We start from the raw sequence: 18,359 nt of genomic DNA on the forward strand, positions 1-18,359 counted from the left end.
TTCGTTTTTGTTTAGTAAACAGTAGGAATTAAAATTAGAAATGCGCTGACAAAGGTACTGATGGATTCAAGAAATTCAAAGCACTAATTTTTTATGCAGTAGATAGAGCTGGAAACAATTTTACTATTTTTAATATTTGTAATTTGTATGATGTAAATTTCTTATTTTGAACCTTAAGTTTCAATCTTGTTTTCTGACAGCAATTAAAATAGGAAAAGGCTTGTAATTTCAACATTATCTAGTTGGGATGTCTCTGTGAAGTAGTTATTGCATTGTTTTTATATATTTGACTATGTATTGATATTCATATATATATGGGGTTGCCCAAATGAAAAGTGGGCAAGTTGAATGAAAATAACAATTTTAGTGTAAACCAAAAGAAATCGTCACGGGCGTTGAGGCACAGATCCCAGCGTTGCAGCAGCAGGTCGATGTCTTCCCTGTAGAAAGATTGGGGCTGATACCTGAGGTGCACGGCTTCTTTCACTTTATCGTCCGAATGGAAACGTTTCCCCTGTAATGCTCTCTTAAGTGGCCCAAAGATGTGGAAGTCACAGGTTGACATGTTCGGACTATACGGGGGTGTTCCAAAACTTCCCAACGGAAAATTTGTTTAGGGTTGTCTGGGTTTCCTGGGATGATCTTTGTGAATGATAGTGTGAATCGTTCCTTTACTCAGGTTGAGTTCGTCACTGATTTCACGGGTCTCTTAATCTTTCGATTAGCTCCGATCATTTCATTAACGAAGGAAGGCAATGGAATAACTGGTGATCACGATGTTTGCTTAACCCGGTCTCGGCAGTTCTGATGTCCTGTGCCGTCCTCAACCCTACTACCGAGCTTTCCGATCTGGACGCATCCACGGATAGCACGACTTTCCTTTCGTACAATTTCCTCTACTGCAAACAGGTTTAACCGCTGAACGGCACTTGAGATGCATACCTCATATAATAAAACCTGTAAAGTTGACTACCCTTGTAAGTTGACCACATTTCTAAGTTGGCCGCTTTATTCAGACACGGAATTGGCCCTTATCATATAAATCAACTTTTGTAAGCTGACCACCTGTTTAAGTTGACCACTAAAGTAGTGCACCGCAAGTCGTCAACTTACACAGGTTTCACTGTACCACCCTTTGTTTACTTGTGCAGTGACGCTCTAATTGAATCATTCGTTCTGATGTTATTGCACTTGTCCACTTTTCATTTGGGCAACCCATATATTTTTAAATAATAAATTTTGAAAGTTTTTGAAATGTTTGTTGTTACTCAGTTTTTTTTTTGTCTTTCCTATGTTTGTAACCTTATATGTTAAAAATATGTGCTTGACTGCTTGATTTTAAGATATTTCTGTTATGAATAACCCAAAGCCCTATATCGTAAATTAAGTCGTGACACGTTCGCCATCTTGGGGCTAAATGCCGCTTTCTTCCTATTCCTGCTATGGTGAAGTAACCTGTTTTGCTTCTTAATTGTATATTAACGTAGAGTTAATATGAAACCACACAATCTAGAAGCAAGACACGCTACTTCACCATACTAGACATAGAAAGAAAGCATGGTTTAGCCTCAAGATTGCTGACTTGTCACTACTTATTTTACAATTTAGGGCTTTATACTCCCCTATTAACAGTTTGAATTTACTGAAACATAATTCCAGATAGTTCTCATTATATCTTCATATCAAATATAACTCAAATTCAAAATAATAGAATACTTCCCACTTTTCGGAAACAAGTTTAGTCTAACCAAATATAAGTGCAAATTAGGTATTTAAGAGCCAATATCTATAAGAATCAGGCAGTTTACGGCATTTGTGATTGTTGACATTTTTAATTTTTCTTATTTTCACATATGTTGTTCCTTATCATGAATGTAATGTTTGTGCAAAATATGAGCTTTGTCTGCCTTACCGTTTTTGGGAAATTAAATCTTTAAATTTAGGAGGCGTGGCACATTTTTGCGTGTTTTTCAAATTTGCAGATTTTAAAGTTCTTGTTGCTTTAAGTGCTCCTATAATGACATGGATTTTTCTATTCTATACTATTATATGGTCTTCTTAGATACTATTACAGCTGTCAAATCGGTGTCACTACGAGGGCGACGGCCACAAACTCCGTTTAAAAATGACCGAAAATGAATTTTTTACTACATTCAATGCCAATTTTCTCAAAGCGCCTTCATGATGACACCAACGTTTTTACATAAATTCCTAGCTACACTTGCATAAATCAAAAATATGTAATAAAATTGGTGTCACTATAAGGGCGACAGAAGATATTGGAACTTTTATGTGATAAATTTCACAAAAATGCAAATGTTTAAAATCTAACTACTATTCTCGCCCTCATAGCAGAGATCTGAAACTAATTAAGTTTGATAACCAACATGTTCGTCTAACATATGAGATAAAAAAATCTGTGTCACTCCTATTACTTTCGGAAATATAATCATCCGAAATTAGTATGTTATGGAGTTCTTTAAAAAAAGACTTTTCTAATTCGAATGGCTTTTTTCACGGTTTGTTTTAAACTTTAATATAAAATTACAGTAGTGACACCTAAAATAATATGCTTCTAATGCTTTTTATAAAAAAAAGCTTTATAAAAAGCATTAGAAATACAGTAAATCGATATAGGTACAGATGGACGTATTGTGTAATGTGCATTATGGCTAAAATAGTCGTACTAATATTCATATTTTTCTAACCATACTATTTTTTTAATCTGTTATTTATATTAAAAATGCAACTATTTATAATATAATGTCTTAAGTAGTGATGAACATAATGTATTATATAGCGAGCATTCAGAATCTGAAACATAATTTGAGGATGACGTACACTAAAACAAAGAAAACATAACAAATCAAATCACCCAGTTTCAGAAAGACGGTCATCTCTTATTAATGTCTGGTAATTTTGTAGCACTAAAGCTTGGGAAAACATAGTATCCCGGAGAAATAGTAGAAGTTGACCATTTGCTAATCTGAATACAACTAGCCCCCTCATAGCAGAGATCTGAAACTAATTAAGTTTGATAACCAACACGTTTGTCTAACATTTGAACTAATAAAATTAGTGTCACTCCTACTACTTTTGGAAATATATTCATTCGAAGTTACTTTGTTGTGATGCATTTTTGTCATTTATTATTATTTTTTTAAATTTATTTTGTTTATTTATGTACTTTGTTAATTTAATCTTATCACACCCAGATAGTGTTTTGACCATATTTGTTTTTAATTATTACAAAGAAGCAACGTTTAACATAAACAGCTTTGGGCAGTAAGAGCGTCTTTATGTTGAATAGAAAATGCTCGTTTTGATATAGGTACAGGTGGATCTATTGTGCATAATATGTTTATATTATCATACCAATACTCGCCTTTTTTCCAGTCAAATAAATTTATTTATTCCAATCCTTCTTGCCATGCATTTGACCTTTACTTGCAATGGTTATTATTAAAAAGATTCAATTTTATGTAGACTTCATTACATGTTATTCCTTTTTTTTCAGTTCTGTTGCTTCTGTACGTTCCAGTTGCCGTCATGGGCTACAAGGCGTACGGTGATACGTTAGATACTAATGTTATACTTTCATTACCAGAATCGTCCGTAAAAGTAGTGATTGAAATTCTTATGGCTTTGCATTTATTCTTCGCATTTCTTCTGGTCATAAACTCTCCGGCACAAGAACTGGAAGAATGTTTGAAAATTCCAAACAGTAAGTTGAATAGCTTTTTTTTTTTTTAATGGGAAAATAATAATTTTGTAGAAATTATTTTTTAAACTGATATTGGGTAAAACTTTGAACGGTTGTGTTGGCATAGGTATGTAAAAAAAAGTTAAATTATGTACATATTAAAATTATGAAGATGATTTTATTTTATTTTTACTCGCTTCTTTAAGATGAAAGTTATTCAAACTTTTATTGAAATACTGTCACAAAATGATTAATATTTGTAACAGTTACTTTTTTAAATTTTGATGAAATTGCAAATTTTGTTATTCTGATACAATTGCTCACGAAATACATTATAAAATTATTATTATTTGCAGGATTCCCGTTTCTCGTTCGTTTTCAAAAATAAAGTTTTCAGCAAAATTTGTTAGCAGTTCGAAGCAAGTTTTTAATGTTCTTGCAATACGGGAATTTCGGGATATTGGTCAAGCGAATCTCGGACTATAGTTGTTTATTAATACAGTTTTAGGGATTTTGCAAATTTGTATGTGGAACGTTTAAAAACCAGAATTATACTATCCTTAAAAATTCTTATCACTCATCAGACTTATAATAAGCGATGGTTTTACTTATGGATATTGCGAACTCTACTTTCAGATATATTATCGAACTTTCCAAGCAGCGATTAAGAAATGAATAAAATTTTCCTGCTTCTCTTTGTACAGCAACAGACAATCAATGGAAGACCATGTACAAGGAATTCAGAAGATTTTAAACTAGGAGCTTTAACTTTGTACTTAATATTAATAGCGGTTTTCTGTTCCTTCCAAATTTTTATATCATTGGTGAAATTACAAACTTAAGCTTAAAAAAAAAAAAAAAAAAAAACTCTCGTTTTAAAATATGCGTTAAAATTTTGGACATTAAATCCGCGACTTCTTTGAAGTATTAAGTTTGGGGGGGGGGGGGGGGGGGAGAGGGTAGGATTTTGCAGTTTCGAAAAAGTGAATTTTTCTTTTTTGTTTCGTCTTGTAGTTAGTGATTTCAAAAATATATTCCCAAAATTTGAAGTCGTTCCGAGCAAAATTCTCAAAGTTATCAAGTATTTAGTCTCCGCTCTTTCAAACTGTTGCTCCGATAGCTGCCGAAGAATGGAGTAGTTCTGACAGCTGCAGACGCTCAGAATGTCAGTGCTGCTTGCTTGGGGTTAGTTAAATATACTATAAATAAATAATGGAAAAAGAAGAGGCTGAGGAGATTGAAGCTGCTACAGGGACTGTACTCTCTAGAGCTGGAATTTATGCTAAAAGTTTTTAACGCGTTTTTCTCAAAACCACCTTTTCAAAGTCTTTATTCACTCCCATTTTAAAACCAATTGACCGATTCATTTCAAATTTCGTACACACATTCTGCATATGGAAAAAACTCTCCCCTACGTTGAGTTTGAGTTTTTTTTTTTTTTTTTTTTTTTTGCCCACAAAAAAGCGGAATTTTTCGTAAAAAAATAGCGCTTTTAACTTCAAATTGCAGCAAAATATTTTAAAGTCAAGCAAAAGAAGATCTCTGAGAACGTAGGGGGAGGATTAATTAATACTTTGACTAAATTGAAATATTATTTGATTTCAGATACATGTAAGATAAGATACAGTTAATTTCGCAAATCATCTTTTTCCAAAGGTGCTCCAGGAAAAGCTCTGTCACCTGCTTGTCGGTGGATATTTTTTGATAAAAAAATTATAGAATATTCATAAAACCATACATAATAATGCGCAAAAGTTTTTAATAAATTTAATCAAACCGTTTTCTTAAAAGAAATTTCTAAAAAAAGTAAATTTTTTGACGTTGAAAACCCTACTCCCCCCCCCCCCTTAACAGAAAAAAATTGAAACTCAGGTTATTTTCTTTTGAAATACTAAAAATACGTCACCAAGAACAAAAAAAGCGTTTTTTTTTTTGTCATCTTGCCCCACCTGACATATTTTTTCATGATGAGAGTTATAAAATTTGGATCAATCTGGGACAACTTTTCGAAAATTCGACTTTTCCTTCTTTTATTTCATTTTCAAGCAAACTTTTCACCGAAATTCCCTGTGCTGGGGACGAAAAAGTCTCGCTTGCTTAAAATTTTCATTATTCGAAGTACAATTTCTAAACCACAACTTTAAAAGTAGAAGCCTATATTTCCATCTTAATGTAAGCAGAAAATACTCGTACATTGGTATAATGACTCCAAGAACCCTCTCTGATCGAGTGGAAATGCGAAGAGGTGAGTGGAGTGAGGCTGAGCACAATATGTTTAATTTCGACCACAAGCATTGCTTCACCATACCATTCCCTTCGAAGTACAGTTCGATTGCGAACAAATGACCCTTGTCAATCATTAGAGAAATGACGCTTGCCATATTTTCGAGTTTAACAACATTTTGGCGATATGGAAAAAAATGTACTCCTAGTATATTTTATGTACGTGATTATTTAGACCTGAAATGTTTACGTTGCAGCAATAACTGTATTGAGTTGACGAAAAATTAAAAATGACAAGCTTTGCATTCTTTATTGCAATTCTACCATCGTGAATTTTCAATTGAAATTATTTGCAGGAGTCGTTGTTTTCTCTGACCAATGGCTACTGGCTACTGAAAGAAGTAAAACCAAGACCCATGCTCTTACGTAGGATGTGACTTGTCCATTGATACATCTGCCTTGGTCGCACAAAATTTAAATGTTGCACCTCTTTGGCTAATTTATGAAATTCCAAGGTGACGTATTCAAGCTCTAGAACCAATGACACATTTGCAGATTCCGTTCTTCAACTTTCCTCTCCATAACACCCCTTCTCGAAATTGGACACTTCTGAAACAGGGCGGGACCAAGGGCCAACTCTTCGTGGTCTGACTTTACCATGCGGCTACATGGCACTGCCTAGGAGGCATCAAGCAATGCTAATAACTATGAATGTCTGTCAAAACTGAAAATATAAATGTCTGAGAAAACCATTTCTTTTTCTGTAGGTTTTGGATGGCAACGCATTGTTCTTCGAACAGTAATGATGCTTGTAATCATTTTCATTGGGCAGAGCATGCCTCACTTTGGGAAGCTTCTTAACTTAATCGGAGGATCTACGACGGCTTTCACTACGTCAGTCTTTCCGTGTTTCTTTTACCTGAAACTGTGCTCCCAGGAATACACAGGTTGGAATAAAAGGTATCATCAATTTTAATATTTCAAAAACTAAAATCTAAAGATAAAAATAACTGAAGAATCTCTATCTGAATGTATCACCCTAAAGGAAAGAGGAAATTTCTGCATGGAATGTGATTAAAATTAAGTTTAATTTGTTGGTATTTCTGCAAATTTGTGTAGATAATACTGGGGAGAAACGACTTGATTCTCTTAAATCTATGACTTGTTTTTCCTGACTCATAGCCGCTGAGTTCAAAATCATTTGAGTCTGCGTAGAAAACCAGTCAGCGTCCAAAATGACATAGAGATCAAAGCGACTAATTCACAAAATATATGAAAATTTTAAAACAATACAGGACAAAAAACTTGTAAAGTAAGCACCATTCATTTAAATAAGTTACCTTTTTGTGATAATAATGAAAACAGAATTATGAATTCCTCTCCTTTAGTTTTTTCCGCTAGAATTATAATACTAGCCTCTTGCCGCCTGTGGTGACTCTGACAATCCGCCTCCGGTGGGTTGGTGTACAACTCTGTACTTCCGAAGTACTAAAGTACAGCGCCTTCGGTGCTGTACTTTCTTTGTCTTCGCTTAGCGAAAGAAATTTAAATGAACTTTTCGGTACGTAAATTGCATTTATTCAAAGGAAAAAGAGGAAAAAAATATCGCATTACAAAACACATCGCCTGCGTCGGTTCCTTAATCAATAAACAGTGTATTAATATTTTTCACGGCGCAGCTCTAGAATTATTCGATTGCGTTCCATAACTAAACCATTAACTCGAACTGTTGAATAACTTCCTCTTTAAGCATAAAAAAAAGGAAAGAAATTAGGAATGCAGAATAACGTGGCCTTGAGAAAGAAGAACTTTCGCTCTGCCAGTCACCTCCACCCTCTAGCACCACTCTAGCCCTCTCAGAATGATGGGGAAAATTACAAGGAAAAGTGTTCCGAAGGAAGACCCACTATGAGAAAAATATTAGGTTTTTAATCGTTTTTTTATTAATATCTCCGCTAATTAAAATCGCACGGCTATGCCACAAAGCTAAACATGCAGCCAAGAAAATTACGAATGTATCGATACCTGGTTCGATGCTCAGTTTTCTGTCGTTCACTAGGAGTAGCGATGACATACGAAGATGCTCAGTTTTTAATATGGAAGAGTTTGAGAAAGAAATACATTGTTTTAATTTTTAAAGGTTTTTGTCTGCCAAGAGGAAAAACGCAGGACTTTCTGTAATACCCGCTCTTCCACGGAAAATAGTCACACTCACACAAGACGTAGAGAAAAAAAAACCTGATGTGGTACAAGAAAGTTAACTACGGTTTTGAAACTAATATGCTTACTTTTGACTAAACAGCTCAAAATCGGACTCATCAGAAACTAAGTTGCAAATTGTTTCCCATTGTTAGAGAGAAAATGTTTTAAACAATTAGGAGTCATTTTTCTCATTATTTTGTCATTCAAATGTCTATAATATCATTAGTTGCCTGGATACAAAGTGCGATTGTGCTTGCATAAGATACTTCGTAATTAATCTGACTAGTGATTCCATGTCAGATAACAAGAAAATATGTAATCTCTTTATGCAAAAATAGATATTCTGTAACTTATCTCACTACTATTTAACAAAGAAAAATTCTATCAAATTAAGGTCACAGAGCGTCAGAGTTCGATCCTATTTTATAGATTCTTTTTGAAATAGTATTGCTCAAAATGTCTTTTCTCCTTTAAAAGCAGAGATAGTAATGAGATTACAACTATCATTTAAGAATTGGTACATTTAAAAAGATCTGTTTTTTAGAAGAAAAATTGTGCAATGTAGGAACATAAAAATATTTATTCATTCATACAATTCATTAACATGCAGTTAATTGTTAAATTAATTATTAATGTTTTGAAAAACAAATATGATAAATGTTTGGTTTTTGCATTTTTTATTTTAAAACAATTTGCTGAGTCTAATAGTTACTTTTCAATAATTTTGTTTCCCCTGGCTTTGCATTTCTTAACTTCAACAAAGCCAATAGCAATAGGTTTTTAAAATATTTTAAGTTTCATTAATTATTTTAATAATTGTTAGAATCGCAGAGTTTTCCTAAACATTTTCTATAAACTGCATTTATGAGTGTCAGACAAATAACACTAAAACTTGACCCAGCTGAGTCCTTATCAGTTTTGACTCATATTTTGAAATCTTTAATAATGATCCAAAATACATTCATTTTTTAAACATTTAACGTAAACAAACCGGCCAGCGCCAGTGCTCCAGAGTGCTTCAATAGTGGCCACTTTCAGGTTTATATTTGAATAAATAGAAATCCATGTTTCTCAATGGATTCAAACGTGCAATTCTTTGGTAATACCTCCTCGTTCTTCCCAATGGATTCAAAAGCGCACATGAATCCATTGGGAGACCTGGAATCCTATTTTTTCAAATATAAACCTTGAAGTCGTCACTACTGAAGCACTTGCCATCAGGGGCGGCATTTCAGCATTTCGTTTGGGGGGTCGAGTTTCTTGAACATGAATTTCCTCAGAACGGTATAAAATACATATTGGTTCACAAGAACTGATAATTAAATGGTTTTAATGTTAAGAATAATTAGGTTTGTAAAGAACAATTAAAATTTTTTCGACCGAAGCTTTAAATTTATTCTGTTATAAGTTATCTCACAAAATATCTCGGTACTAGTTTTTATTTTTTAGTAAGTTTTAATCTGCTATTTTTGGAGTCAGGAAGAACAGAAAATTTTGTAACTATAGTTAATCAATATCCAATAACTTAATTTATTGCCAGTATAGCTAAAGAGGAAGTTCTTGCTTTGCCTCATTGCGCTTCGAAGGCAATTCTCTAACCTCCTGAGACACGAAAGTCAAAATTGGTTGACGTTCAGTTCTCCTACAACTTTCTGGTTGTGTGCGTAGTTTTTTACACCAATGAAGAGGCTCCATTATTGTAGCCTTGAAATAGCTATATGCTGTATTTTCGTGTAAATTTGTGCTTTATTTACGTCGGTTTTTCAATTTAATCACGAAAGTCATCTTTCAAATGACTGACCTGATTGAAACAGTCAAAAAACAATGGAAGCAAGAAAGTTATGTCAAAACTAGTATGTTGTGGCCATCACGAAACTTTCTTCTATATTTTTCCTTTTTCTGATCCCTCCCCCATGCTTGACGAGGAAGCAATATTCCTAACCATGGCCCCACTGAATGCGCTGGCGCTTACCAGGCCTTGACTATTTTTGACTTTCCTGTGTTAAACCGGGGCAACTATTTCTGCACTTGAACATGGCCACACTAGATGGAAAAACTTCAAAACTTCATATTTGCCCATTCTGACCGCAAGGAGGTGCCACAACCCACGGTTGCATCCACCAATCAACGACAAGTTTCAAAGTTTGTTTATTTTAATTAATTTATGGTACATAGAACAAACATCAATTCGCAACTCCAACGAACTGTAGGGGGCACTGAAGTCACTGTCTAATGGCGGAATTGAAAACTAAAACAAACGCACATGGTAACGAAGAAAATGCTAAAAGTGTTGTGATTTTTGTTCGTACGTATGATTTTTTCGCTTTATTCTTTTTAAATTAATTTTCAAATTCTTGTGGATATTCTGGCCCACGTTGAAAGAAATGAGAATTCAAGAAGCATTACTAAACGTCAAAGATTAATGCAAACTACGTAGTTCGTAGTTCTAAGCAGCAATTTCCACCATGTTGAATTCGATATTTATCAATTCTTGATAAAACTAAATAATAATTGTGGCCTGACAAGAACACCAATTAATGCTAGAAAATTCAATATGACATTACAAATTATTATCGAAAGAAGATGATACTTCTTTGCCTTGCTTGGCTAGCGCTTATTTTTTTTTCCATTTGTAGTTGAGTTATTTCTCTCGAATTCCCGAATCGGTTCATTTAAAAATTTTCTGTTTCGATTTTTCTAATTTCTGAGTTACGATTTAATTGTGTCATGTTATGCAAATCATCAACAAAATTCTCACGGATATATGGTGGTAGTTTTCTTTTCAGTTGATTGACCATTATTTCTTTTCACTTATCGAATTCTGTAATCTTACAATCATTTTATTCCACTCATGATAAAAATTAAAAATGGTTTAACTAAAAACGCGAAATCTCGCCAAGGCTACTTTGCTCGCACAATACCAAAATTATAACCCTAAACAAATTTGGCGAAACCTTTCAGCTGAGAATAAAAGGAATAAAGTAAATTCTTTCTAGGTTAAACATTTTTCATTTTGTTCTACGATAATAAATCCAAGAAAATATTTTGCATACTGTCCATTCCAACTAAATGCTACTGTAAAATATGATTAGTTAAATTAATTTAAGATTAAAAAAAACTCATATTCTTACAAATTCATACAAAACAATAAAAAATTTTACCTGGTATAACGTTATCCAATTTTGTTAATCCAGAGTTTTTTTGTTTACGCGTCCACCATTTAATACTTTTTTGAAAGAAATAAGGAAAACTAACATTATTTTGAGAAGCTCGAGAATACTCTTAGGGACGAATTAATTTCTGTAGCTGAAAGCAAACTAAGACACATCGATTGCGTTAATAAATACTCAGAACAAACTGCCTGTGTTTACGTCAACAGACACACATGGAACTAAAACGTGGCAATGTTTTAGTTCCATCGGCAGTTTTGTAAATCACCGCAAGGTAGCGTATTCGAGCGCTGGAGTTCCGAATAGTTCGCAAGATGCTAATTTTGAAATTAAAGGTTTTAATTTAATTTTACATGCTCATTTATAGCTTGTGTTTCATTTGTTGTATTATTTTACGCTTTATGGAGAAAGTTAATTATTTAGAGGATTATTTTTTATTTTAATGGACTTTTTGATCTTGTTTCTTGGCTTGCTTCGCTTACAAATATTTTAAGAGAAAATAATTTATGGTATCGCCAAATAAGTACTTTATATGTAACTTGAAATTGTCCCTGACTATAAATAAAATTAAATAACTGCCATGTTAAAAAATACACCGCTACGTATCTATAACGGAAAATTACCCCCCCCCTCCCTTTTTTTTGAGAAATGCTAGATATTTAGCGCTGCACCTAATGCTATACAATTAGATTACAAATTACAAATATTTGTAAGCAGATCTTAGACTCCTGCGGATTCTTGACGGTCTACTGTGTGTGCGTATTTTATTTTTCCAACAGAAAATTCATATCCTAATTTCCGCCAAACTTGGCGATCAAATTTCCTGCAAAGTTTCTAGTTCAAAGCTCCTTTCTCATTCATGCTTAAAGTTATTTATGACTAGAATTCAATGTTTACAGAATTTTACATCGCTAAATATTTTAATTTTCTTAAAAATATGTTTAAAAATATCGCAAAAATGTCAAGTAAAAAATTTCCATATCATTGTTTTACTTTTGCAAGGACAACATAAATTTTATGTGGAATTCTCCCCTGCTAGAATTTTTTAGAACATCAACAGTGTTGATATTTTATAAAATTATCTGTTCCTTTTTTTAATTAGTTTCACAAATTTATGTGTAGATATTTGAGGAGTTTCTTTCCCTGTTGCATGATTTGTTAAACGTTAAAAATAAATTTTAAAAATCATAATAATTTGAATTTCGGCTGCTTAAGTTCGAATTAGGTTATTCACGATCATTAATTGCGATAGGATCCTACTTCTTGGGTTTCTTGTTTCTACAAATGGAATGAAATGGAAATGACCAAGAAATACGCACCAGTCATAATATGATTGTTGATTTTCTAGAATAGATAATACGAGGCATATCCATTAGCAAAAAAAAAAAAAAAAATGCTGATGCGGTAAATAAGATAAATATTTTATGCCCGATATCCACCAGTACACTTTATCATAAATATTATTTACTGCGTGAACACTTTATTACAATTGAATTATATATTGAAGTAATAGCACCTGGAATGTTATAGGTAAGGCGGGAGGGTGGAGTGAGGATAGAACCTGAGTTAAAGTGAACGCTCTCCGGTCTGTGCGCCTTCCGATGTGTGTGTGTACACCCAAATCTGTTTTTGTACGGTCTTTTTTTTTTTTTTTTGTGTAGTTTATAAAAATTAATTATAAAACGAGAGAAAATTATTTATCAAACGAGTGCGTGGTAGTATCATCAATAGGGTAGAACAAAAAAAAACAAAGTTTTTATTTTCGAATCGTAATAGTGCGGAAAAGTTGCGATTGGTGAAAACTTACAAAACAAAACAAAAATTTAAAAAATCGGATAATATCTTCCGATCCCGCAACTAGCCTGAATATTTGAGAAAATGGAAAATTTCGTGTTTTCTTAGTGATTTTTCAAAAATTTTGTTTTAATGTTTCTTTTTAAGGCTCTAAGACGGAAAAGTTACGATTGGTAAAGCCTTCAGAAATAAAAAAAAATTGAAATCGAATAATATCTTCTGATCCAGAAACAAGCCTAAAAAATCGAAAAAAATTGAGAATTTCAGGTTTTTTTTCCGAATTTTTAACATTTTTGATTCAATGTACTTTTTCAGGCTACAGAACGGAGAAGTTACGTTTAGTGAAGATTCAAAAAAAAAAAAATAATAATAATAATAATCTTTTTGAAATAAAACAATATCTTCCGATCGCACAACGAACCGACATGTTTGAAAAAATGTAAACTTTAAGCCCTTTTTCACCTTTTTTTTTATTTTAGTTTAACGATCCTCATAAGTTCGGTATGAAATACTAATAGAAGAACGTTTGTTTATAAAACAAATGTGATATTTTAGTATTAGCCTGCCTGTGAACTTGTCCACATGGCCTTTTAATCCCGCGAGACATATTTGTTTATGCCGCTCAGTACAGTGTATGCATTTAATACGCCCCATTAGCGCCTCACGATCTTGAATTTATGAGCTTTTTAGTTGGCTTGTGTCTATAGGTATCTTACTTATATGAATAAAGCAGTCGTGCTGGCATCAGTATTTCTCAATGTTTCTAATGTGCGTGTGAAGTCGATTTGCTCTGCTAAACGTGTTTCAAACATGAATTCGTCTTTACAGAAAATAATTACGGGAAAGTCCTTTGAGTGCCCTATATTTGCCAACAAATAAGCTCCCTACTTATGAAAATGTACTTCAAAGTTGCTTTCAAGAGAGATTTGAGTTAGCTAGAAAAGTCAATAACACGAAAGTGAGTTTTTCCATTGTTAAGAACATAGTGGCGCAAAAAGTTAAATGTATCTTTGATAAGGCCTCGATTCCTACAGTTTCCTTGAAAAGAATTGCCCAGCTCATTGATATCTTCTACAAAAAATATCTCAATTTCATGAGATCTTACAACCGAGACAAGGATAAACCAAAGTTTAAAGAAAGGATTGATAAATTTAAAAGTGAAGCAAGGAAACTCTTTGACGTATCTGCGTGTAAGTGCGTAATGAATGTTATTTGCACTTGTAAAAAGACACCAGACAGTTTTGAATGTCCAATTTACATGAAGTGTACGTGTGAAAAATCTAAAAAGATACCGATCTCTGAACAAAGATTTCTCTACCTTTAGAGGAAACATGGCATAGGAAAAATTGGAAATTTGGACCAAAAGGAAACAAAAAGGTTGAAAAAAAGCTTTCAAAGAAAAGCCTATGCCTTAAAACGAAAAGTTACTGAGCGCGTTTCAGTCATGAAAGATGAATCTGATCTCTCAAATGAAGAACAACCAAGTTGTTCAGTCAAGAGAGGACCTGATAATGATTACAAGTCAACCGACCCAGAGAAGAAAACCCGGTGGCAGATGAGGATTAAGCTGAAAACTACGGCACTAAGTAGGGATCGTTACGGCGTATCTGATCGTGCAACTGCTGCCATAGCATCCAGTGTGCTTCAAGACGTTGGCTTAGTGACTGAAACAGATACTTCCTAAGTTGTTGATAGACAAAAAATTAGGAGAAAAGATCCAAAATAGAAAAGATCTGCAAAGTGGCATTAAACTAGACTCCGTTCAGGGTATTGATTTTGACGGAAGAAAAGATAATACTTTATATATAGATAAGATTGAATCAAAGCAATTTCGTCGAACAGTGAAAGAAGAGCATTATTCTATTATCAAAGAACATGATTCCGTTTATATTGGCCAAGTGTCTCCAAACTCTGGATCAGCCAAAGACATAGTGAGTAGCATTGTTTCATATCTAAATGAACAAAGAATTTCACTCGATGATTTAGCCATCGTAGGTTGCGATGGTACTAAAATCAATACTGGGTGGAAAAGTGGCGCGATTCGTCAATTTGAAATTTATATTGGACGACCATTGCAATGGGTTATTTGTTTATTACATTTCATTGAGTTGCCTTTTCGCTATCTTTTTCGGTATTTGGATGGTGGAACAACTGGCTCAAATTCGTTTTCTGGATCAATAGGAGAACAACTCAGAGGTTGTGAAAAACTGCCAGTAATAGATTTTCAAGTAATTGACTGTACAATTCCATATGTAAACAGAAAGTGCTTGAGCAAGGATGAAAGATATCTTTTAGATATATCTCAGGCAATAAAGGGTGGCAATTGCCCAAATGATTTGTCAAATCGTGACCCCGGGACACTCTTACATTCCAGATGGCTCACTTGTGCAAATAGAGTCCTTAGACTGTACGTAAGTGTATTGATCCCATCAGGTGAGTTAAAAGACATAGTGACTTTTATTTTGAGATGTTACATGCCAGTCTGGTTTGAAATAAAGAACCGCAAAAATTTCACAGACAGTGCCATTCATGTTTACAGAACAATTCAAACCTGTCGATACTTACCTGACAATCTAAAAAAAGTTGTTTACCCTGTCATTGAAAGAAACTCTTTCTTTGTGCATTCCGAAAACTTATTAATGGCAATGGTGTTTGATGAAAGGAGGCACATAAGAGAACTAGCGTTTAAAAACGTCTTAAAAGCCAGGGAGTCTGTTTCTAAAGGCCAAAGCATTAGAAACTTTGTCATTCCATCTGTAAATTTCGAAGCAGAAGATTACACAGAGATTATCAATTAGAACACGACAAAGCTATCTTCTCCACCTTTTCTTCGAAAAGTTCCCAACAAAGACATTGAAAACCTTATTGCAACAGGCACTATACCCGACTGGGATATAAAAATATTCCCCTGCCATACGCAAGCTGTCGAAAGATGTGTGAAGCTAGTGACGGAGGCTTCACTCAAAGTGTGTGGATTTAAATCAAGATATGATTACATAAGAGCAACATTGAAATCTAGATCAATTATGCCCGAATTTTCCAAAAAATCTGTTTATAAATTAGCTTCAACAAGTAACACTTAAAACAATGAGACTTGCATACTGGATTGTAAATTTGGTAAATATTTTATAACTTTGTATTATTTGAAAATGTTTCATTGTTGTAAAGAATGGTAGTTTTGCATGTTTAGAAGATACCTTAAAAGTCAAGAAATAAATTAATGTTTATGTGTAATATAGGGTTTTTTAAAAGGCTTTTCCCTGTAACACCGGGGAAACAAGAACAATTTTATTTTTAATCACTAAGAAAAGATGAAATTCTCCCTTTTTTTTACTTTTCATGATTGCTCCTGGTATTATTTGATTTCAATATGTTTTTTTTAAATTTCTGAGGGCTTCAGCAATCGTAACTGTTCCGTCTTAGAGTATTAAAAAGAAACGTTGGAGCAAAGTTTTTAAAAAATCGCTAAAAACACAGGAAATTTTCCATTTTTTCAAATTTTTAGGCTCGTTGCGGGATCGGAAGGTATTATCCGATTTTAAAAATTTTTGTTTTGTTTTGTAAGTCTTCACCAATCGCAACTTTTCTGCACTATTACAATTCGAAAATAAAAACTTTGTTTTTTTCGTTCCACCCTAATCATCAAGGGTCGACAGGGATATCCGATGGGAAGTCACTGTGACTTTCCGAAAATTTCTTAATTCGGGAAATTTTTCGGGAGTCGGCAAAATTATCATCGCTTGGTTTATTTTGATTTCGTTTAAATATAACATTTTGGGTATTTTCTACGTGAGACTTTTTTTATGCAGTCCCTATCCACCGCATAAAAAATATTTTTTAACTCAGTTGCGAAAACTTTTTAAAGCTACTGGTGAAGTTTCAAGCATTTTTTACGCGATTTTTTAATGCGGTCTCTATTTACCGCATAAAAAAAGGATTGGGTATATATATATATATATATTTTAATGCTCAAAGCGTGTGAATCAACAGGGTCGTTTCCGAAATTTTAAGTTTTTTTTTTTTTTTTTTGAAAGAACATTTTTAAAATCATAGGATCTGACCATTTTTTTTTAAATAACTTGACTAAGTTTAATGTTAAAAAAAATGAATTAATCGGTGCGCTTTCATTGTTTACGCTTCTGCCGATGACATCACAAATGATGAAATGCCATTCACTGATGCCACTCACAGAGCACAATATTCAATTAGTTTATTTACTCACATGTGTTGGCAACTATATGATTGATAGTAAGCGTAAAGTGCAATATGTAATTCGCTTCTTGATCATCATAACATAGAAACGCGGTAGACAGATGCGCCAATGTACATCATTTGTGACGTCATAAAGACCATGCCTTATTTTCAAAATCGGACATTTAAAAAGATTAATTAAAAAGTAAGCGTCGGGAAAATGAAAGTTTTTTCTAGCTCCATGTATTTTTACTTATTTTTTGATTATTCTATGAATTTCCTTTCGTAAGGAAAAAAAAAAAAATCTGCACTAAACGTTTGTGCAATTCTATGCCTATTGTGCACTGATATACTACTAAAATCTGTACTAAAGTTATTATAACATGAGATGTGCTAAAAATGGAAGGGGAAAAAGATAAATGACATTATTTTGGTGTCCGTAAAATATAGGTGCGAGAACCACGGACCCGTCGTAGAACCAAGTCTGATTTTAAATGTTTTTAAAATTATGTTTATGGTTTATTTTCTTAAATTTGCCATCATATCTTTAACTTTTCTATTGTTCTTCTTCATTTGAAAAAGAATATTCCTAACCAGGCCTGTCAAGTGGGGATATCACGGGGGGAGGGGGCCATTATGACACCCCTAAATTTTACAAACATACTAAAATTAGGCATTTTTGCTCGTATTTTGTTGTTTTTTCCCGAATACAAAACCTTCCCCCCCATTTTAAATGTCGCGCCTCCAAGCGTACATTTTTAATTAAATTCTGGTAATCGTTGTAAAAGATACACTACATTCCGAGCGAAAAGAATGGCAGTTGTTAACGTAAATTCCTATCCCCCCCCCCCTCTAACCCTCATCAGGGTCAAAAGGGGCAATAAAAAGACCGTCTCAAGTTTTGAGAAATGAATGTACTGTCCAACCACGGATTGCGTGGAATTTTCAAACATCCAGATAAGATAAATCGATGTGAATAAGAGGGAAAAGTAAAAATTTGATGAGCGTATTCCGCTCATTTGCATAAGACTCTGCTTCTGCGAAAGCTGACATCGGTAAAAAATAATAGATTCGTC

The 18,359-nt window shown here is 33.4% G+C and overlaps 1 protein-coding gene across 1 annotated transcript in view; it reads left to right on the top strand.

Annotated features, from left to right (window-relative positions):
* Positions 1–18,359, top strand: part of LOC129222852 (uncharacterized) — an 81,570-nt gene that overhangs the window by 44,689 nt on the left and 18,522 nt on the right. The window contains exons 6-7 of the mRNA XM_054857408.1: positions 3,518–3,724; positions 6,694–6,886. Of these exons, the coding sequence (XP_054713383.1) occupies positions 3,518–3,724; positions 6,694–6,886 (400 nt within the window). The remainder of the gene's footprint in view (positions 1–3,517; positions 3,725–6,693; positions 6,887–18,359) is intronic.

Source organism: Uloborus diversus, chromosome 1 (assembly GCF_026930045.1).
Source record: "Uloborus diversus isolate 005 chromosome 1, Udiv.v.3.1, whole genome shotgun sequence".
NCBI lineage: Eukaryota > Metazoa > Arthropoda > Arachnida > Araneae > Uloboridae > Uloborus > Uloborus diversus.